This window comes from Euprymna scolopes, chromosome 29 (assembly GCF_053919585.1).
Source record: "Euprymna scolopes isolate OS-2025 chromosome 29, ASM5391958v1, whole genome shotgun sequence".
In the NCBI taxonomy this organism is placed as follows: Eukaryota; Metazoa; Mollusca; class Cephalopoda; order Sepiida; family Sepiolidae; genus Euprymna; species Euprymna scolopes.
In genome coordinates this window covers 69,983,741-70,006,836 of record NC_136510.1, presented here as the reverse complement: position 1 = coordinate 70,006,836, position 23,096 = coordinate 69,983,741, and the positions used below count along the sequence as shown (strand labels likewise).

General features: G+C 34.1%; 1 protein-coding gene across 2 annotated transcripts in view; it reads left to right on the top strand.

Annotated features, from left to right (window-relative positions):
• The window catches only part of LOC145252698 (CB1 cannabinoid receptor-interacting protein 1-like), a 207,740-nt gene that overhangs the window by 132,769 nt on the left and 51,875 nt on the right, over window positions 1–23,096 (top strand). The window contains exons 2-3 of one of the 2 annotated variants that reach the window (XM_080112520.1): window positions 7,406–7,550; window positions 21,646–21,935. In XM_080112520.1, the coding sequence (XP_079968646.1) occupies window positions 7,406–7,550; window positions 21,646–21,783 (283 nt within the window). In that variant the 3' untranslated portion in view covers window positions 21,784–21,935. Of the gene's footprint in view, window positions 1–7,405; window positions 7,551–21,645; window positions 21,936–23,096 lie in introns of those variants that run through there. The other variant, XM_080112519.1, reaches the window with a different exon arrangement.

The window sequence follows — 23,096 nt, the reverse complement described above, 5'->3', positions numbered from 1 at the left end:
CTGAATAATAAATATTGCTGTGAGCATTTATTTGATAACTAGCAGAGGGGGGGGGGCTTGGCTGGTCATAAAATACGCTTAAATATATTTTAATTCATGCAAATTTCGCATTTATTATCACAGAGCAAATTCTTTGTTGAATATTATATATCTATATATATAAATTCGTATTCTTGTCTGTTTGTTTGTTTACAATTGGATTAATATATACAAAACGTGTCTTTAATCTTTCATTTATTTCTATATATAGTATGATACTTGGAAAAATATACAATTAAGAGGTCACTTTATTTGCACATGACATTAAGAAAAATTCATTTTACTAAATAGCGGTATCTTAGTTAATGTTTTTAGCGAGAGAATTATTTTAAGTAAATAATAAATAAAAATTTTAAATAGAGATTTAAAATTTTTATTTAATAAATCTTAAGCAATTATATTGATAATATATTTAATTGAATTTATTTTAGAATTAATATTTCCAACAGCGACCTTTTTTAAAAACCAGTTTTTTAAGAGTTATTTGCCCCTAGATGCTATCCATAAAAAAAAGCAAACGTTTACCAAATATCATTTGGTAATTTCATCAGTTTCTAGCTGGAAAAATAATTCCGTGTAGATAGAAAAAATATTTGGCTTTTATTGTTTTTTTTAAATATTAAAAAAAAAAAAACACGAAAAAAACTGAAAAGATTTCATTTGTTTATTTTATTTTATTCCTTATGGCAATACAGAAATCGGTAAATTTTTACCATATAATTCAGTGTCTTTTAATACCTAAAAAAAAAATGAAGATCTACTGCCCTCTAAATTCCACAATTTACACTTTTTTTTTCTTTTTTCGCATTAATTTCATCGATTACAAACTTAATTTTCTAATTAAAAAGGTAACTTTATACGAGGTGACCCAGCGGCGTTTAACCTCTAATAAAATCGAGATCTACTTTTCTTTCAGCCTAATACATTTAAACAGCCTTTATAAATATGAGAAAAGAAATTTTGAAAAAAAAAAAATAGCATGTTAGAGTGGGGGATCATTTTTCTATATAAATTTAACTAAAATGAGCACTCACTTTTTAGCGACAAAGTGTTCAACGGAACATGTCACCTCTAGCATTTTTTTAAAGTTTGGCGATTGATGGGGAGGGAAAAAACTGGGGGGGGGGGGAAATAACATTGAAAAGATAAAATAACGATAAATTTAATTATTTTTTTATGAGACAATTCTCTACTTTCACCTAACAATTTAATAAACAAAACAAAGCCCAAAATATAACAAATTCAATTTTTTTTTTTTTTTTGGGGGGGGATTACATTAAAAACATAAAACGACAAATAAAAAGCAAATCGAAAAGCCCTCCCCCCTCCAAAATAAAGCAAATCTAAAATTTCCTTTATTTACAAAAAAGGCAATAAAAACAGTGCTCTTACAAAAAATAAAGGTAAATGTGTAGTTTAGCGGTGTAAATTATTTGACAGACAAAAAAAAAAATTATAAAAACTATTTATTTTTATATAAAACATTATTAGACCCAAAGGATGAAATAAAACAAAAAATTAATTTTTATGTTTTTTTATCATTTTTGTATTAGACTAAATGTGCACGCCTTACACGTTTAAAATTTGGCCTTTTTTTTAGGTTTGGCAGATTGGCTTTTTTAAGGCCAAATTTGGCCTTTTTACGCTCTTTCATTACAAAAAAAAAAAAAAATATATGGCGGCCAAAAACATAGTTCATGAAAGAGCTTAAAAAGGCCAATCTGCCAAACCTATTCAAGTCAGATTTTAAAAGCAATATAGCGGCCTTGAATGATAAATATAAATGATAAAAAAATAATAAAAATGAAGTTTTTTTTCTGGTTTTATTTCAGCTTTTGTGTCTAACAATGTGTTTTATATAAAAATAAATAGTTTTTATATTTTTTTTGTCTGACAAATAACTTACGCCGCTAAACTACACATTTACCAAAATAAAAAATAAATGCACGCATTAATGTTTATAAACGTTATTTTTTAGGTTCACAAAATCCTAAGTTTTATTAGGACCGTGATTCCTTTTGCCGAAATATCTGGTGGAAAGGGTATCAGATACTTCTTTTTGGGGGCGATTACATTTACATGTTTTTATCCGTTCTTTTATTTTTGAAATTCTTGTGGGGGTATCCACGTTACCCATGATGAAAATGATTAGTATAGCAGGCGTGTTTCAAACGGAACTTCATGTCAACTCAGGCACCGCCAGGTACCCATGCTAGTATATATATATATATATATATATATATATATATATATATATACTGAGAAAGAAAATTAAAACTGGTTAGTTGAACTTTACAATCAATGTTTATTATGTGTGGTTTGTTTTCATATTTTTTTACATATCCAATATTTTTTCACTTCTTTTTTTGAATATTTATAACTACAATAAATTGCGGTTTCGCTTAATGCTATAACTAACAAATTCTAGCATTGCTACAAATATAATTTGCTGATTTCTTTCTGTCCTCTGATGAGAAGAATAGCAAGAATAGCATTCTTTGAAACTCCGCAGAATAAGAACTTTGTAAATTGTTTCTTGGAGTGTTCAGTCGAATAATAAATTTTGATTGTATCGTTCAACTTACAGTTTTAATTTTCTTTCTCTTATATTCTCTCTATTGCGTATTGAGCTTTTTTATTCGGTTTGGATTAAATTATCTATATATAAATACTGGTATTTATATTAGTTTGAAGTTTACCATTGCGTATATCAGGTAAACACTACATCCCTTTGATTTCATTATAATATATATAGTACTGATTTCAAAAGTTAAAAAAAAAATTACTTGAATGACATCAGTTAGCATTGAAACCTAAACATTTAGCATTCCAGCCGTGTTCCCTACCGACTGAACTATCCACAGATAAATAAGAAAAATTTAAAATGAAATGACTTCAAGCTATGATTATGAAGTAATACTATGACCCCTAAAACTCTTTTAAAATACTCCAAAGAAACTGAAATTTATGGAATGTTTATTGATTGATGTGTAATACGTATTGTTAAAATTTCATAAAAACATTGAAGGTATCTGAATTTTTGCAAAACCATCCCTAAGTTCAGGTGAATATAGGTGTCTGTGTGTTCAGAGAGAGAGAGAGAGAGAGAGAGAGAGAGAGAGTTTACCTGACAATTGTAGTCTGGTAAAACTCGAGTATATATATAAAAAAAAAGAAGATACGAACATGTGTGTTAATATTTGAAGACTTTTCTGAAAAGGAATTTTTATTCTGAAGTTCCAAAGAACATAAAAATTACGCCCTGAAAAGTTTGCTTTTCTTTTTTTTTTTTATCATGGTCAGTTTGCAGGCCAAGGAAACCATGGGAGGAATTGATATGAATGGACTCGAGAGAAAGAGGGATAAATAAAGACCTGTCTATTAGAGGTAGATTAGGTTGGAAGTCAGTTTCTGAATGCTATTATTTAAAACACACGTTAAACCGAACAGGAGAAGGATGGAGAAATGAATGAACAAAAGAAAGAAAATGAAACTCCGACGCAGGTGTTTTTAATATCTAAAAGTTTTTTTGCAGACTTAGAAAAAAATTTCTTGTGCCAAAATTACTTTTAATAAATTATACGAACGCTTATAATTTACATGCTTTTATGGTTTCCATATATTTTCTAATTTTTATTTTTTAAGATGTGAGGAAATCAAAAAAGGATAAACACGTTTGTTATGTGTGCTAGTGTATCCCCTCCATAGAAAAATGACCCTTAAAATGGCAGTGTTCGTACTAATATTCATTTAAAACGCTAGAATTACATCAGTAATTTAATTTTTCACGTATAAATAATGCTTTCTGATCACATAAAAAGTATTTATTGTTGACTTTTATATTTATAGTTGATGATATCTTTCTGAATTCATTTCAGACAGTGGGGGTTGTCTGACTTGCTATTTGATTTTTCACTTCTTTTAATGACTTGAAATGGTTTTGTCCTGAGTCTAGAAAAAGCACGTTTTTTATTTGCTAACTTTTGTATGAGAGGTGACTATATTCATTTGTATAAACAATATACATGTGGAATTGAACATCGAAAAATAGTAAATTAGTCTGATGAAATAGAATAGTAAACGGAATTCAGCATTATTAATAGAAATAATAGTTTAGTTTCTGTTTCAGACGAATGTTACTACTTCATTAATAGTAGATCATACTAAACGCGAGTTAATCAACGCTTGTTTCCTAAAGCCAATTGGAGTGGATTAATTTTTAGTAAAGGATGTCAGTTACAAAAACTTTCAGCTCATTAATGTGAACATGTTTTTATGTTTTTGTTTTATTTCTATTTTATTTATCTATTGCTTCAGACATAGTTCCAAATTGTCCTGCAAAGTCTTGAAATATTTAATTAGTAATTTATTATTGTTATTATTTATTATTTTATTCTCCCGAGAAAAAGTATTATTTATTTGAAAATTTATGGATTAAATGATTTTTCATAATTTGCTTTTTTGTTAAAAAATTAGATTATAATAAACTTGCAATGTACATTTCTATTATTTTATTATTTCATTATTTTCTTATAATAATGCATTGTTCTCAATATTGAATATATTTTTATCACGCTAGAATCCAATATAAAGTAATCATTTTATAGCTTATATAAAGATTGACAAGAAAGCTTGCGGTTTTTAACTTTTAAATTCAGATGAACATATCTCGGCTCAAACAAAAAATTATTGATCGAAATAAAACCCATCAGTATTCACACTTTTGCCAATGCAAAACGGGTGTATTTATGTCAGTAATGTAAAAAAAGGGTTTTTTGCAATTATGTTTGTTGTTCCTTTGTTATTTATTTTTTCTAAACTCCGATTGCTGCATCGGAAAGGCCAGTTAAAAATACATAATATACTTTGTTATTTTCTTTAATTTAATCCCTTTTTTAGAATTTATTAGACAAAATTTAACTTTTATTTTACCGTGCCAATAAATATGATCATCACTGTATATATATATATATATATATATATATATATATATATATATATATATATATATATATATACACGCATACTATACACTATTTTTCTACAAGCTTCAAGTTAGTCCATTGGTAAAAATTCCTTCCATTGAAGGAGATTCACTGATCTAGTTTCATGTGTGGAGTGATTATTATTTGCCCATCATGTCGTATATCAGCGTGGCCTTCGTTATAAAGATGGCCGGCCAGCTGAAAAAATGACGTCATCGCCGAGGTCCCAACAAGCAAGATATGTGGAACTCTTAGACTGTCAATAATGAACAGTAATTTTTACAGACAGCGTTACAAAACTTCAAAATTGGATTAAAATAAAGAAATAAACAAAGAACACGATGATTTATACTGAAACTCATCTAATATTAATAATAAAAAAATAATAAAAAAAACACAAGTTATTTGTTTAAGTATATTAGCAATTGAATATTTCGTTGTATTATAGATTTTAAAGATTAGAATGCGTTCTTTAATTACTTATAAATTACATTTTAAAAAGTGAAGGAACACGATTTGATTTGAAATAAACTTGAAGTTTATTTAATATAATTAAATGAATATTACGCATGTAAGATTATGAATATTTGAAGCAGAACACAAGCAAAACATTTGATATGAGTTAAGACAATAAACAAATATTAAAATTAAACTTTTTTTTTTAATCAAAATGAATATTTTTTAATCAAAATGAACCACAATATTTTTTCAAAATCAAAAACAATATTTTTAATAAATTCATGAAATATTGCACAGTAAAAAAATAATTAACCTAAAGAAAAAATCAGGTTTCTTATTTAACAATAACAAATGATAAAATATCATGCAAAATCATTTGTTTATATCCATATTTTCAGTTTGTTAAAATACGTGGGTTTGTATTACTGTAAACATAGATTCGAAAAAGTTGTCAAAAAACAAATATATAACAAATAAATGTTATCAAAGGCAAGATAAGTTACTTTTCTACCAAACTGGATATATTTTTCGTGTTTTTATTCAATGTAACATGTTTATTCAGCTCGAAAACATAGTGTTTACCGATGTAATCGAAAATTCCAGATGGCGTCTGATTCTCTCTTTAACACGGTAAGTTTGGGAAAAGGTGTTATAAATACAAAACCGGATAAAATACTGTTAAAAACTCGCTTAATATATGTTACCGTGACATAGGTTGACATATATTCGGCGGGTTTTTAATAGTATGTTGTATAGTTTTTTATATATAACACCTTATCCCAAACTTACCGTGTTAAAGAGAGAATCAGACGCCATCTTGAATTTTCTAATACATCGGTAAACACTGTATGCTTTTCGAGCTGAATAAACGTGTTACATTGAATAAAAACACGAAAAATATTTGGTAGAAAAGTAACTTATGTTGCCTTTGATAACATTTATTTGTTATATATTTGTTTTTTGACAACTTTTTCGAATCTGTGTACAGTAATACAAACCCAATTACGTTAATGAAATGAAATGAAAAGACCACGAGTGAACGCGAGTTTTTTTTTTTTTTTTTTTTTAGTTTCATATATATATATATATATATATATATATATATATATATATATATATATATATATATATATATATATATATATAAATAAGTATTTTTAAATTTTATCTTTCTAGCTTTAAAAAAAAGTTTAAAAATTTTATCAGCCGGCATAATTTATTTTTAAATATTGAAAAATTTCAGGAAAATTAATTTTTGCTAGATTTTTAAAACACGTGTGTCAACAGCTTAAAAAAATCGTCTCTTCAAAAGAACGTGTTGTCGATGTTGTCTCGCATTTTCATTAGTTTTGTATGCTGTAAAAAATCTTTTTTTTAATATTAGCAATTTATTTGAAGTTTTTTTTTTTTTGAATGGTAAAAAATTTAGGATGATAATATTGAATTAAATTATAGTTACATCGTGTTAAATACAGGGGGGGGGAGCACGGTAAAACTTACTTTGCTGAATGGAGATGGTGTAAAATCTTTTTTTTTTACTGCATTATAATTCTTTATCTTTCGGAAATGAAAATACTGTCACTTTTTGGTCCTTTATGATAATTTCCTCAGCAATTTGGAACGATGCACCGTGAAGGTATTTTAATAAAAAAAGAAATATTACACTGACTTCAAGACGTTACGAGTGCTTACCGGTGACTACCGGTGTCACCGGTAAGGACTATCCGTGATGACGTCAGCAGATTAAATTATTTTTGCCCACCGGCCATCTTGTCTTTTAAGACGGTCTTGATATCAGCCTCTGAAAGTGTGTCACAAAAGAAGGGACTTTGAAGTTTCTCAAAACAAATTGGATTGTACAAAATAGAATATTGCTCAACAGCCACTTCATACGTTAATGCATTTTTTTTATTTTGTTGCAGGCGTGTTATTATCCAGGGTGATCCCCTGACTCCAAAAGTGTTGGAGGATACCGACAACAAGAGTGTGTTTCTTCAAGAATGGTCGAGTGAGGCAGTGGATTATAGTACGTCTGGGAAAAGATCAGATATAACCTTCATTATAGAGGTAACAACTTTTCTCGTCTCCCACCTTTTCTTTCTCTTTCAGGTTTTTACCGTTAGGCTTTATTTTATCCTTAGTCTCACTTTCTCTTTTTCACTCACAGTCTCATCCTCCCTTCCTTTCTTTAGCTTTTAATCTCACTCTCTTAGCATTTAGTCTCAGCCTCTCTTGTTCTTTAGCATTTAGTCTCTGTTTCTCTCTTTTATCTATAGTCTCACATTTTCTTTCTGTTTCACCCTGAATCTTTCTCTATATATATATCTCATTCTTGGTTTCACTTTGTCTCCCTTTCACCCTTGGTTTCCCTCTATTTCCCTTTCACCTTTGGTCTCCCTTTCTTTCTCTTACATTCTTAGTCCCTCTTCCTCTCCCTCTTTCTCTCTCGCCCTTTCTCTCTCGCCCTTTCTCTCTCTCTTTCTCTTCTCCTTGGTCCTCTGCTCTCTAATTTTCATCCTTAATTTACCTTCATCTATTTTTCATCCTTGGTCTCCTTTTCTTTCTTGTTTACCCTTCGTTTCTCTCTCTCTCTCTCTCTCTCTCTCTCTCTCTCTCTCTCTCCTCCTTGCTTTCCCTCTCTCTCTCTCCCTTTCCTCCTTGCTCTCCCTCTCTCTTTCCTCCTTGCTTTCCCTCCCTCTCTTTCATCCTTGCTCTCCCTCCCTCTCTTTCATCCTTGCTCTCCCTCTCTCTCTTTCACCCTCGGTCTAGCTCTCTTTGTGTCTATATTGTTTAATCTTAGTCACTCTCTTCCCTTTTTAATTTCATTCTATCTCTCTTTACCCTTTTCTTTTTCGTTTCCAACCATTCCCTCTCTTTCTCTCTCTCAATCTCTCTCTCTCTCTCTCTCTCTTTCTTTCTTTCTCACACACACCCTTGGGCTCTCTGTCTGTCTCTCTTTCAAACTTTGTCTTTCGCTTTCTCCTTTAGTTTTTTCTCTCTCTTTCTCTCAAAACTTCTTCCGGCTACCTGGAATGGTGTGGATAATATAAGCATTTTCTTGGCGGTTGAATTACACCTGTCATTTTATTACACGCAAATCTTCAGGAGGCTTTCATGTTTATGTATGTTATAAATTTTGTATCATCTGGACACATGTTTCTAATGTAGATACCATCCCCCATGTTGGTGAGGCGGGGGAGGTGCGCTAGAATAAATCAATAAAAGCCGACTTGTTTTTAGATACTGGTTAATTATACATTTACACGTATGCAGACGTACCTGCATACAAATGTTACATGCTAGCAGAATGGGGGGGGGGGGTATTTTTATAAGAGTGGCATAAACATGAATTTTCATCTATCTATAATTATTTTTTATAAATAACTATTTACTATCTATATAGACATGTTTCATAGTCACTAACACTCATCAGTGTAGCTTATGTAACTGTACTGCCCGTTGAATGATTTGAACCCTGGACCCAAGTAACTGTACTTCAACATTCTTAATCATTAACTTTTGTAAACAAAATATAAAAAATCTAGTATTTGTTCTGACAAGTGAAGTTAAACTTTTTGATCCAAATTACTTTTTTTTTCCAAATTTTTCTCTTTAGTTGTTTTGAAGTTGGATGATAATTGAATTGCATAAAGCGAAAGAAGAATGGAAATTCCAAGAAATATTGGGTTAAGCGATTTATTAATACAAATCTTGGTCACTCTCTTCCCTTTTAATTTCACTCTATCTCTCTTCACCCTTTTCTTTTTCGTTTCCAACCATTCTCTCTTTCTCTCTCTCTCTCTCTAAGACTACTAAGTATTATGCATGTACTAAGGTACTTGCATAATACAATGTTTCTTTGAATTTCACACATCACATAACACAATGTTTCTTTGAATTTCTTTGAGCTGCACAAACAGAGGCCCAAAAATTGAAATTGCCAACGAAATATCATTCAAAGAATTTGTCCAAGCTATTACACCACCATTACAGCAGCAATCAACTCAGTCAGAACAAAAGAAATAAAACAAGGAAATGGAAATTTATTTATCCTGACCCTCATCAGAACAAAAACAGTTGATCAGAAATAACATTTTTGGATCAGAACACGAAACATTAAGACGTGCACAATCTTTTTTTATGCAGCTTTCGTTTATGAAACTATACCGATCAATTAAAAAAGGGAAATCTCACTTCATTTATAACTAACTGACCCTAGCCAGCGTTGCTCGGGAGCATCTGTAATTCCATTATTTATCTTGCAATGAAATATCATTTTTAAGTGTATCGAACATATTCGCACATGTATGTTCGAAATTGTCCAGAAGTGTGTCTGAAACAACTCTGAAAATCCCCTTTATTATTTTTTTAAAGGAAGGTAAAGAATAAAATTATATATCGATAGTGAACATTCCAAAGCCACGGGTGTATTCATTTAACATTCATAGTGTTTTATTGCTGATATGTTGTGTTTTACACGTGTTTCATTGAATCGTAAAAATTCAGCAAACAAATCTTCTAAAATTGTTAATTTTGTCATACTTCAAACGATTCATAGATGCGGTAGAAGACTTTTGTTTCATCAATGAATATTTTCTGGGCTCTTTTAAAACATCAGCAGACACTTGCAGTACGGAAATACAGATTAACACCCTTCGCTAAATCACTCCCTCCCCTTCACAGAAGAAAAAATAAGATTCTACTGTTTTAAATGATTATAAGTGAACGCCCTGCTCCCCTAGTTTGGGAAATTGGTGAATGCGTGCCGTACCCTCATCCCCTTCCCCAACCACCACCTAGTTGTGAAATTTATCTTGACTTTTGTATCTCTTCAGTTTTTAGTAGCCGAAAAAATCTGTGCGTAGAGATGCAGTTTTTTGTTTTTCTCGAATATCCAAAGGTACCATTCAAAAAGATCAACCTTTTTATAAGGGAACGTTTTCCTTTTTTTCAACCTCCCTCCAAAGCCCCTTCATTCCTAATAAAAATCCTTCACGTTTTCAAGTTAGAATTAACCTCTCAAGACTTGGTAATGCTATATTTAGCCATTTTAGTATCTATTAATTGCCAGCTTTGTTCATCCCAGGGTGGATAAGGGTTAGCAATTAAGGCAATTTCCGCCTCGTCTGTTTCCCAGGAAGACTATGGCACCTTATCTATTTTGCAGACTTGTAAAGTGGCGGAAATTCTTAACCTCAGAAAAAGAAAAGAGAAAGAAAAAGACCTCCACAACGAACAGTAGTGAATGAATTGTACTCTTAATAATAATTGCTTAGTAGATCTACAGTTATGTTTCAGGACAGGTAAAATGAATACCCTAAACAGAACAGTTTTGCAGCACTCTTATATTCCCTTATGAGAATTTAAATCAAGATATAATGATACTAAACTTTATGTCTAGAATCTTTGCTACAATTTTGATCAAAGTTTGTTGTTTTTATTCTAGAAAATGTCTAAAATGTAAGACTTCAGCTTTCAAATATTGTAAATGTCAATTATTTAAACTTTCAAATGGGAAGCGGTGTTCTCATATTATTTCCTGAAAACCTCTTGTGAAATGCTGCACAGAAACCGAAATTTAGGGAATATTTATTAATTGATATCTGATACCTATTGTTAAAGTTTCACAAACATAAAGCTATCTGAATTTTACACTCTTTACATAATAGTAGATTAAACTAAATATAGCACACATTTAGACTCCATATGCTTAGCGGCTGTATTTCAAAACTCATAATGATTGATTGATTAGTCTAGGAGTGAATCGTGGATATATATATATATAAACATAAGTAGACCTAACTTTATAAAGATGTTTATATATATATATATATATATATATATATATATATATATTGGTATATTTAGGCAGCATTTTTTCATTCAAGCAAATATTATTAAATACAACGGAGACATTTTGTCTTATAATTCTTTTTTTTAATTTTTCGTATTGTCTTTTTTGTTTCAAAATCAAAAATATTAATAAAGGATCCATACATGTTGCTGTTACGAGCGCTTTCGATTCGTCCACGAATCATCATCAGGTGTTAAAAATACAGGATTGCGAAAATGAGGATTAAAAATGAAAACTAAAATATATATAGTCAGTGATGAGTTAAAATAAAAGTCGATTAAGAATAAAAGTCGATTAAAAATTCGAGTGTTAAAACCAGCAAGTTCGTAGACACCATGTACGAAGTCCGTCCAACACGGACTACGCAAGACATTTCAGAACGTTACTGCTTTTTTGAAATGCAATGTCATTTTTATTAGGTTGAAGAGTTCTAATGTACGACGCTTCAAGAATCTTTAATTTTTTTACATTATTTTCCCGTTGTATAATTTTTGTGTTGTCAACGAGGACCTTTCTAACATTGGAGGGGGGACAGCTATGTTCTTTTTTTAAATGTTTGTAAATCGCGCTTGTGTCGTTAAGGTGCATAGTTATTCGCCGGGACAACGTTGTTGTTGTATGCCCAATGTATGTATTATTTTTGGAGTTACATTCTCCAATAGAGCATTTAAATTTATACACTACATTGGTTTGCTCCAACGTTTTTATCGCCGGTGAAAAGTTGTTTTTAACCACAAGGTTTTGTGTTCGAAATTTCCTATAATAGATAATAAATTTAATTTTAAAATTACTGTCAACAGGCGTCAAGTATCTTCGTATAATATTTTTTATTGCATTTTCTTCGATTCTGAAATTAGGCGTCATTTGATTTTGGTAAAATATATTAATGGGGTTTGCATTGCGGTGTTGGCTAACATTATTATTCTGGTTATCAGAAGATTGTAGCATTTTTTTTATTTGTTCATCAACAATGTAATTGGGGAAATGATTATTGATGAGTACTTGTTTAATGTTTTTTATTTCAATTAGCAATGCTTTTTTTGTGGAAGATATCATTTTAGACAATACGAAAAATTGAAAAATTAAAAAAAAAAGAATTATAAGACAAAATGTCTCCGTTGTATTTAATAATATTTGCTTGAATATATATATTATATATATATCTATATATCTATATATCTCTCTCTCTCTCTCTATATATATATATATATATATATTATATATATATATTTCCATCTGAAAAGAACTTTTGATTATGTTTGGCTTTTTGGGATGCTTCATTTTTTTGAGCAACCTGACGAACTTGATTAGCCTAAGGTTCTTTGTCTTCTCAGTCAAGATCTGGCTTGTCTGGTACCTGTAGGGCCTACATTTCTTCCTCATTCACAGTTGTGTGTGAGATGCTTAAATCTTTGGAAATCTGCTGAATTGGCCACTGGGGAATTTCATCAATGATTACCTGAGCCTTTTCAATGAACTCCTTGATCCGGGTCTTTGTCCTTGGACTTGGGTTTCTGCTCCACCACCTTCAATGCATTGAGCTGTGCCCTCAAATGTTGAACTGTCTGGATTTGCATTTTGAAGGTGGTGGCAATGGTCCTGTTGTCATAACTTGGATCGATAGAGAGCTTGAATTCTACAGCAGTGCAAATTCGATCTCACTTGTTGAACATTATGTCACTTTCAGACATGATAGAAGGCTCCTATCGCTCTTGGGATTTGTATGCAACTGGCCAACATAATTAATCAAGGAGTCAACATTTGGAATGATTTTTTAATGTTATTATGTAGTAATGCATAAACGATATTTTTTCAGTTGTCAACAGTAGTAACGCTCTGCTGGTTAATAATTACAGAAGTTCTCTGAACTTATTCCATCTACTTCTAACTTTTGCAGTTACACCGGTCCACCCTATGCTCCAATAGTATTTTCTAGACAATCTCAATATTTTCGCTATTACTTAATCACATAAAATTGTCAATGAACGAGTTCACTATAGAAGAAAACAGGGCAAGATGTATTTTTCCTCAACGTTTATTTGTAATCAACTAGCAAATAAAAAGAGATGGTAGGGGAACTACTATGTTTACGAAGGTTAAAAAGAAAAGTGAAATTTTCAACATGGACCTATTCATACAGAAAAGCTATTGGAAATAATAAGTAGGCGTTAAAAGGAAGTAGAATTACAAAATAAAAAAGAAAAACCATTAAAAAGGAAAACCGAAAATCAAACTAAATGACATGACATTACAAAATCTTGAATATAAGTAAAAAAAAAATAAATAAATCTTGATTTAAACGAGTGAAAATACCATTTCTAATCGTTCACAGGTTTTCCAGTATTTCTTTACTCTTCAATCCCTAGGCTGTCTTATTTAAAATAATGGTTTGTATGTTAATCTACACTGACATGAAATCCTCCACACTCTGAAGTCTTACCTAATTAAGGGAACAACGAGGATACTAAAAAGAGTTCTCTGTTAGTTTCAATAAAAAGCAGGGCAATGTTGGCAGCTGGTTTGGCTGCCCCATACCCAACATTACAATCTTCAAAGGAAGAAAATTAAAAAAATAATAATAAAGACCAGTATGTATGTTTGTGTGTGCATGCATATATATATATATATATATATATATATATATATATATATATATATATATATATATATATATATAACCATGCAGATGCCACGAATTTCAGTGCTGGCATGTTTAGGATCTTGAGCAAGTCGTACTCCCCCTTTCATCTAAAAATTCTATAAACTATTTTTTATTAAATCTTTGAAACCTTTTCTTTGCAAGCAAAAAGAAAATCTTTTAGGACTTAATTTAGTTTCTGTGTAATCCCCCTCCCCGCTTATTTTCCGGTTTTTTTTGTTTTTTTTCTCCCCCACCTATTCATGACTATATATATATTTTTATCGTATTTTCCTCGATTTAGCTCTGTTGAGCGAGGAAGGAAACCTTTATTTCCATTTTTTTTATTTTTTTAATCATCATGGTGATTGGTTTGTATTTAGCCATAATTAAATTTTGTTTTGTACCCTCCCCCAAAATTTTCAAATGTGTGTGTGTGTGTGTGTGTGTGTGTGTGTGTGTAAGTGTGGTAAAATGTACCTATTTCAATCGAGGCTTCTGACTGCAGCTTCTGTGGTCAGAGTTTCGAATCTCATTGAAGTCAGCTATGCTGATGAGCAGTATTAACAGCAAAAGAACGTGTTCATTGATAATCACACACATATATATAATTTCTATGCTATTTGAAAGTATATAATGTTTTATTGTTTCGATTACTTTTTCAGAAAAAAATATTCATTGTTTATTAATATTTAATAGAACTTATGACAAATTGAGCTTTGAAATATTTTGAGTGGCTAATCCTCTGTTTTGTATTTTTTAATATAAATATTTAACTCTGAAACACAATTTTTATAACTTGCTATAATTTTTTTTAAATATAAAATATTTCTGAATGTTGATGGGTATTTTTTATGGTTGTCATTATTTAGCAATTTCATTATTCACCTAACCCTGTAATGAAATAATAGGACATCTTTCGATGTTATTTTGTGTTAAAAAAAGTTTTTTCTGAAAATTCTTTGAGACACATGATTACATAATATTGTCATAAACTTTATAGTCTTTGAATTATATATATATATATATATATATATATATATATATATATAGAGAGAGAGAGAGAGAGAGAAATTTGTATTTTTAGCGATTTTGTATTTTTAATGTATATTTTGTTATATTTAATAATAATAATTATATATATTAGTGTTTGGATGATTAATCGTAACCGGGAATCGAAAAAATCTGCACTTTTTGGGTATCAGAATCAGAAAAATTTTAATATTTTTTTAAAATTTAATTTCCCATAGCATTAATGATAAATATTGTTTTTAAATTATCAGTGAAACTAAAATCTACAAATCATGATAACATCAAAATGTAAATTAATTTTACTTGTTTAAAAAAAAATGAAATTTTGCACAAATTTACTTAGTAACTTTTAAATAAATACAATTTACAAGGTTCCAAGTAAGGCTTAGAAATTAAACTATTTCTGCCAAGAAAAATATTGACGAACGTCATTAATAAATAAATTGAAAGTAGAATGAAAGAAATATTTTTCAATTATTATTTTTATGTGTTCTTTTTCTCAGCATTGGCAAACGACCTTACAAGAGATGACCTAAAATGGGGCGGGGGGGGGAGAAAAGAAAAAAACTTGGAATTTTGAACATGAAAGGCTTGGTGTGGAGTTAAATTAGGTATAAAGAATGTGGAGAAATGCGTGACTTACCTGGATAGACCACGTGCGGGTCGGTCACCAAAAATAAATAAAAAGAAAGAAAAGAAATGGTCAAGACTCTTATTTATAGAGTAGTGATCACGTGAGTTAGAAGAATATGCAAATAGAGGTGAACGATTTTGCGATATAAAAAGCCTGTGTTGTTAAGAGGAGGGCGAGACTGTTGGCAGAAGTCAGTGCTGTCAGACGTGCTTTAGAGTTTTGTTATTATATGCTGTGTTCGATTGTTGGGAGAGAGAAAAGAGAAGAGGAGGAACCAAGAAGACATTCTGCAGATACTTGACTTTGTGTTGGTTTTAAGCTATTTCGGCGCTTGGTGTGCGGTTACTAACAATGGACAGATTCGACATTCGCTTAATACCCGAGTTCGACGGATCTACCACTGGACCGGCTGTCGTTGAATGGATTGAAAAGGCAGAGAAAATCTGTAAACTGTGCAAAATTAAAGAACCAGCCACAGTTATCCCTTTGAGGCTAACCGGAGGGGCCTATGCAGTCTACCAACAACTCGGGGATGAACCAGACTGGGATGAAATCAAGCAGAGCCTGTATACAGCGTTTGGTACAGATCCATTTGTTGCGTGGCAACAGTTCACGAGCCGGACACTTCAACCCAAGGAAACAGTCGACGTGTACCTAGCCGACCTGCGAAAATTATCTGTACCGTTTGGTGGGGTCAACGATAAAATATTAAGCTGTGCTTTTTTGGTAGGCCTACCCGAGGAGGTCAGTAAACTGTTGCGGGCATCATCAAGAATCGATGAATTGTCAACTGATGAGTTATTGGCCCGAGCTCGAAACATCTGTAAGGAACAGGAACCAATTGCAGCAGCAGCTCGTTTTCGACATGGAGGCAATGTGGACTCTCTTCCAGATAGTAATAAGCATGCCACCCCAGTGTGCTATAAATGTGGGGAGGCCAATCATTTTGCTAAAGAGTGCCGGAGTGATAGGAGAGGTGTATATCCACAATCAAAGAGACCAGTGCAATGCTATCGCTGCAATAAGTTTGGGCATATATCTCGCAACTGTTCGGGAAACGAAGTTGGGGGCAAGGTACTATCGCTACCCTTGCCCCCTGCCAACCAATAAACACAGGATTGCCTGTCATTAGCGTTAAACTTGATGATGTGCAGTGTTCAGCACTTATAGACACGGGGTGTTCCCGGTCTATAGTTAGTGCCCATTGCTGTCCGGTGTGGCGGAGGAACCCAGTTGGCGTTATGACCATCAATGGCTTATCACGGGTATGTTGTGGTGAAGGGACAATCACAATCTGCACTGAGAAGGGTGACACAGCTAAAGTTGACGTTCTGGTGATGCAGGAGAAACCCCTTGGCTACGACATGTTGCTTGGAATTGATGCAATACAAGCACTAGGAGGCGTTACAATCACAGCAGCTAGAGGTATCAGGCTTGGAGAAGGGAAAGACGTCTGTGCAGCCATGTCGATTGAAGAAAAGGACTTCTGTGCTACATTTGATGACAACGAAAGGGTGTGGACTGCAAAGTGGAAATGGGCCATGGGCCAGGAACCAGATCGGCTGTGCAACACGATTCCAGAGTATGCAGTTTCTACCAAGAATAGGGCCGCATATGAAGAAGAACTTCAGATGTGGATTGACAACGGTTGGTTAATACCATACCCACAGGAACGTCTGGGACCACCCAAGGGATTAATTCCGCTCATGGCTGTTGAACAACCTACCAAAGAAAAAATTCGTCCCGTAATGGATTACCGAGAGTTGAATCGGCATGTTGATGCGTTTACCGGAAACGCAGATGTGTGCGCTGCTAAACTGAGAGAGTGGCGTCAAAAAGGGAGCAATGTAGCACTTCTGGATCTAAAGAGGGCCTACCTGCAGATACGTGTCCATGAGTCATTATGGCCGTTTCAGACAGTACTACTCAAGGGAAAACTATATTGTTTGACACGTTTGGGTTTTGGCCTAAACGTAGCACCCTTGATTATGACAACCATTATTAAAACTGTTTTGATGCAGGATGAGACCACAGCAAAAGCTGCTTCAGCCTACATAGATGACATCTATGTTAATGAGGACATAATGTCTGCGGATGCAGTTCGAATAAAACTGAAAGCGTTTGGGTTAATAAGCAAAGACCCTAAGCGCCTAAAGGATGGAGTGCCCGTGCTAGGCCTCGAGGTCTGGGAGGAGGGCAATACGTTGCGATGGAAACGAGGGAGCCCACTTCCAAAGTTACCCAATGTATTAACAAGACGTACTGTGTTTTCTATCTGTGGTAAATTGGTAGGACATCTACCTGTCTGTGGATGGCTCCGATCGGCAACAGGAGTGGTGAAAAGACGAGTGACTACAGTAACAAAAGGATGGGACGATGTTGCGGATGATGATTCTCTCCAACAAATGATGGCTGAAATGTTGTCCAGAGTGCATAGGAATGACCCTGCCCGGGGTGAGTGGCAAGTGTCTGGAAACGAACTAAATGCATGGGTTGACGCAAGTTCGTTGGCTACAGGTGTCGTGTTGGAGCAACTAGGTGTTGTTGTGGAAGATGCATGCTGGCTTCGTCCGAAAAATGATGCCCAACATATAAATTTGGCAGAACTTGATGCCACGTTAAAAGGTCTTAATCTCGCATTGCAATGGCAGACTAATGTTGTGCATCTCCACACTGACTCATTGTGTGTTTACCATTGGTTAACCGACACCTTGACTGGAAAGGCTCGAGTTAAGACTAGAGCTGCAAGTGAAATGCTAGTACGAAGGAGACTAGCAATAATTAAGCGTCTAGTTGACGAATACAGCTTGCAGGTAGACATTACGTTAGTCTCGTCGATGCAGAATTTGGCTGATAGCTTGACTCGAGTACCAAAGAGGTGGATCGATGCAATGAGGCAGGGATCCGATCTTCAACAACAAACATGCGCGACTGTAACGGATCAATTAACACCTGACCAGATCCGTATGATACACCAGCAGATTGGACATCCTGGAATTCAGAGGACTGCATATTTTGTCCGAAGAGTATGCCCTGCAACTACAAAAGCATCAGTGAAAGCAGCCATACGTTCGTGTGAAGAGTGTCAGAGAATTGATCCGGCACCATCCCAATGGCAAAAAGGGAAGCTCGAGGTGGAGGGCAACTGGCAGCGAGTAGGGATGGACATAACACATTATGGGGGCAAACATTTTTTGACCATGACGGATTGTGGCCCGACGCGTTTCACAATATGGCGCCTGTTGACACGACAGGATGCAGCCAGCATTATACAACAGTTGAGAGCCGTCTTTTTTGAACGTGGTGCCCCGATTGAAATTCTGACTGATAATGCCGCCACATTTCGATGTCAAGAATTTCAGAAATTCGTGCACGAATGGGGGATTAAAATGCATTATCGGTGTGCATATTATCCCGAGGGTAATGGTATAGCAGAACGGTGTCACCGCACCATCAAAAGAATTGCAGCCAGGACGCAGTGCTCTATTCCAGAAGCTGTGTACTGGTATAATATAACACCCAAGGACAATGCAACACCAGCAACTGCACCAGCCAATGGGATTTACCAATATGAACAGCGTGTGAAAGGAGTTGATGCCATACCATCAGTGGTGAGTGTTGTCAATACACCATATCAGGTGGGAGACCTTGTTTGGATAAAACCCCCAAATGCTGGGTGCACTACGAAATTTTTCCGGGGAAAAATAGATGAAATCATAAGTCCTCAGACCATGTTGATTGGTGGCATACCACGTCACGTAAAAGATATCCGCCCTTGTTATACCTCTTCTGATTCTGAGGACGATGAGGAGGATCACACACCGTTCAGAGATGATCCTGATCACTTACTGCCCCTTCAGGTGAGCATAGAAACACCACCAACAGAACCAGATGAGGGAATGATGGGACATACTGATGACAATAGTGAGGAGAGCGATGGACACAAGGAAGTAATGCCTCATCGAAATACTCGACAGAGACGAATACTGCCCACCCCCCGTGATTGCGAAACCCAGCGAGAAGGGATGATGGAGCATACCGAGGAGATGACGCCTCCGATTCTTCGGAGAAGTACCCGACAAAGACGGATACTGCCCCCCTGCCCTGATTGTGAGACACCGCCTATGGAACCACGAGACGGGATAATGGAACAGACTGGTAGTAATGATGGTGGTAATGAAGAAAACAGCAATGAGGAAGTGCTTCTTCGAAGGAGTACCCGCCAACGACGATTGCCCGCATGTCCTGTTTGTGATCATGAGATCAGGGGGGAGTGTGGAGAAATGCGTGACTTACCTGGATAGACCACGTGCGGGTCGGTCACCAAAAATAAATAAAAAGAAAGAAAAGAAATGGTCAAGACTCTTATTTATAGAGTAGTGATCACGTGAGTTAGAAGAATATGCAAATAGAGGTGAACGATTTTGCGATATAAAAAGCCTGTGTTGTTAAGAGGAGGGCGAGACTGTTGGCAGAAGTCAGTGCTGTCAGACGTGCTTTAGAGTTTTGTTATTATATGCTGTGTTCGATTGTTGGGAGAGAGAAAAGAGAAGAGGAGGAACCAAGAAGACATTCTGCAGATACTTGACTTTGTGTTGGTTTTAAAGAAATTAGAGAATTTCAAAGCGTTTGCAGCTTTGTGCTAGAATACACTTTGGCGGCAGTTCTTTCGTTTCGGATTTCCATGCTTGTGTGGTTGTAAAATAAACATTCTAAAGATATAAAAGGTGGATTAGGATGGAAATAGAAGTCAATAAAATCAAAAACTAATAATAAAATGATTCTTGGTTATTAATATTATTCAAACTATTTTGCAATTCAGTTGTTTTATTTTGCTTCGATTAACTAGATGCAAGTGTATCCCTTTGAGACTACATAAAAACCTGAAAATTTTCCAACATAGAAATGTATGTATGTGTGTGTGTATATATATATATATATATATATATATATATATATATATATGTGTGTGTGTGTGTCAGGTCATGTCATATGCTACTGGTACCATGTAACCCAATACTACCTGCATCATGGTCGGGTCACTGGCGACTAAACTGGTTCCCCCACCAGACTTGTTTGGTGAGGAGGGTGGCTAATCTCCCTGAAGGATTAAAAACAAGGCCTTCCATAGGGCGAATGAACCCTTTTTCGGGGTCAACGGCCAACTAGCACCGTGTGTGTTTGTGTGTATGTATGTGTGTGTTGGGGTGGAGAGGGCTCCCATAAGCTGTGGTGAAGGCAACCTTTCTAGGAGAAGCAAATCTCTGATCTAAAAAACTTTAGTGGGAGACCAGTACCCGCATTAAGCTGGTCTGCAGTTTAACTTGTTGCTCGCTATCTTGCTCTTGCTTGTTGCTGGACCTCAACATTTTGAACCAAGAGAGAGACTTAGCTGCCGTACAAAGCTAAGACTCTGTAACATCATCTGTGTATACATACTCCCTCAGGCATTTGTCTATTAAAATGGTCCTGTGGTGATGAAAGTCATTTTTGGGCTCATGGACTTTTAAGTGTCTGAGGGAGTGGCATTCGTCTGACAAGACGTTGCAATCATCGTATATATATATATATATATATATATATATATATACACACACCCACAGACACACATGCATATATATCCACATATTGTTGTCAGAGGATATAACACTTTATATAACTATTTTCAGTATTCAGTGTTAAGTAGTGAGTTATGAAAATATATATGGCAATTATGGTACATAGAATATTCTATGTTTCATCCCCGGGTAAAATTAGGGTAAAATGCGAAGAGTTGCCCAAAATGTTCGTTTTTTGAATGTCATCTTTCCGATCTACTAAAGATCGTTTTATATTTCTATTCTTCAAATCCTGGATTTGGTGTAGCGAGTATGTTCATGTCAGTGTGTATTATGCCTCAGATCAGAGAAGTTCTTACATTTTTGCACATATTTCAGGCCTTAAAATAAAAAAATCAAGCAGAGTACTAACGACATCTGATTGTTTGTTTTTTTTTTTTATTCAGCAAAGAAAAAAGTTACAGGATATGCCATGTGTATACTGCTACAGAATGGGTGTGACAGGAATGGTTTGCTTGATTCCGAGAAGAAAATTTTTTCGTGCTTATTGCTCTAGCCGGATAAAGATGATCAACAGTGACTAAGTGAAAGCCGTTCAAACTCGCTGTTTGACAACCAGATAAATCGCAGACATTCTCAAGATTTCAAAATCGAATGTGAAAAATTAATTGCATAAACTCCATTATGTTTCTAAACTTAATGTTTGGGTTTCCCATAAACTAACAGTAGCAAAAATAAATAAATAAATAAAATTTAAAAAATTAATAAACTTTTGGGATGGTCTAATATATATCCCACATTCTAAATTTTAAAACATATTTTTTCTTTTTTCTGTTAAATTTTTCAAGTTACATAATTGCCAAAAAGTAGAATTTCATTGTGAATCAAACGTGGCAACAATACTCGATGCATGCTGGCTTGTGTGAGAAATTTACTAGCCTGATAGAGAGAGCCCACCTCCTTTGCAGCAGCATTGGCTACATAGACATCTATGTATTTAATAGGTCGGTACAAAATATTTTGTTGATTTAAAATTTCATGAAAAACTGTGTTTTGGAAAATCTTTATTCACAACAACAATGGTTTTTTTCTCTCTATAACTTGATTCCATCTTCAATGAGCTTTCATGTGAAATATGACTCTAACCTAAGGTCATCTGAATAGTTTTGTAATCTGCAAAACAAGTGATAAGCAGGAGAATATGCAGGATCGGGCAAGATTTTCCCAACCAAATTCTTTGGCCAGTAGTTTTTTTTTGTTTTTTTTCTTACATGGGATCACCACTTATCAAGGCCCAGAGGTCACTCGAGGATAAGGATTAATTCATATACATTAGTCATTGTGATTTTAGCGTAGTAAACATTAGTGGGAATTTTATAACTTGGATTACTTAGGGGAATGGTTCAACAAGAACTTGTTCACGTTGGACTTGAAGACAGATTGTAGTCAGCTGGAAAGCAGGCAAATGGAATAGAATTCCACAGGCGTGCAGTTCTAAGAAAGAAGCCCTGTTCGTGGAATCTATGTTTAGGTGTAGGCACAGATAAAGAGTGTGGGAAATTGTTGATAGTGGTTTGGGCTAGACGAGTGTTTTTCGTGAAAGTCTGGTGATGGGGGACCATAGATTGAAGTTCAGATGAGAACCTGCCATGAAAATAACGATAAAGCAGGGAAATGCTCGCTACGTCTCTTCTGTGGGAAGAGGTTGCAGGGAAGAGAGAAGGGCACCCCCCACTAAGCTACAAAGTCTAGTTTAAACTCCGTCAAGACAGGATAAGCTGATTCTAGCAGCTCTTGCCCAGATGTGGCAGCAGTACTCCATCGTTGGCTGAGCCTAGCTTTTATATAGGTAGAGAATTGCATCAGGAGTGAGATTGTTTAAAAATAAGCCTTATCA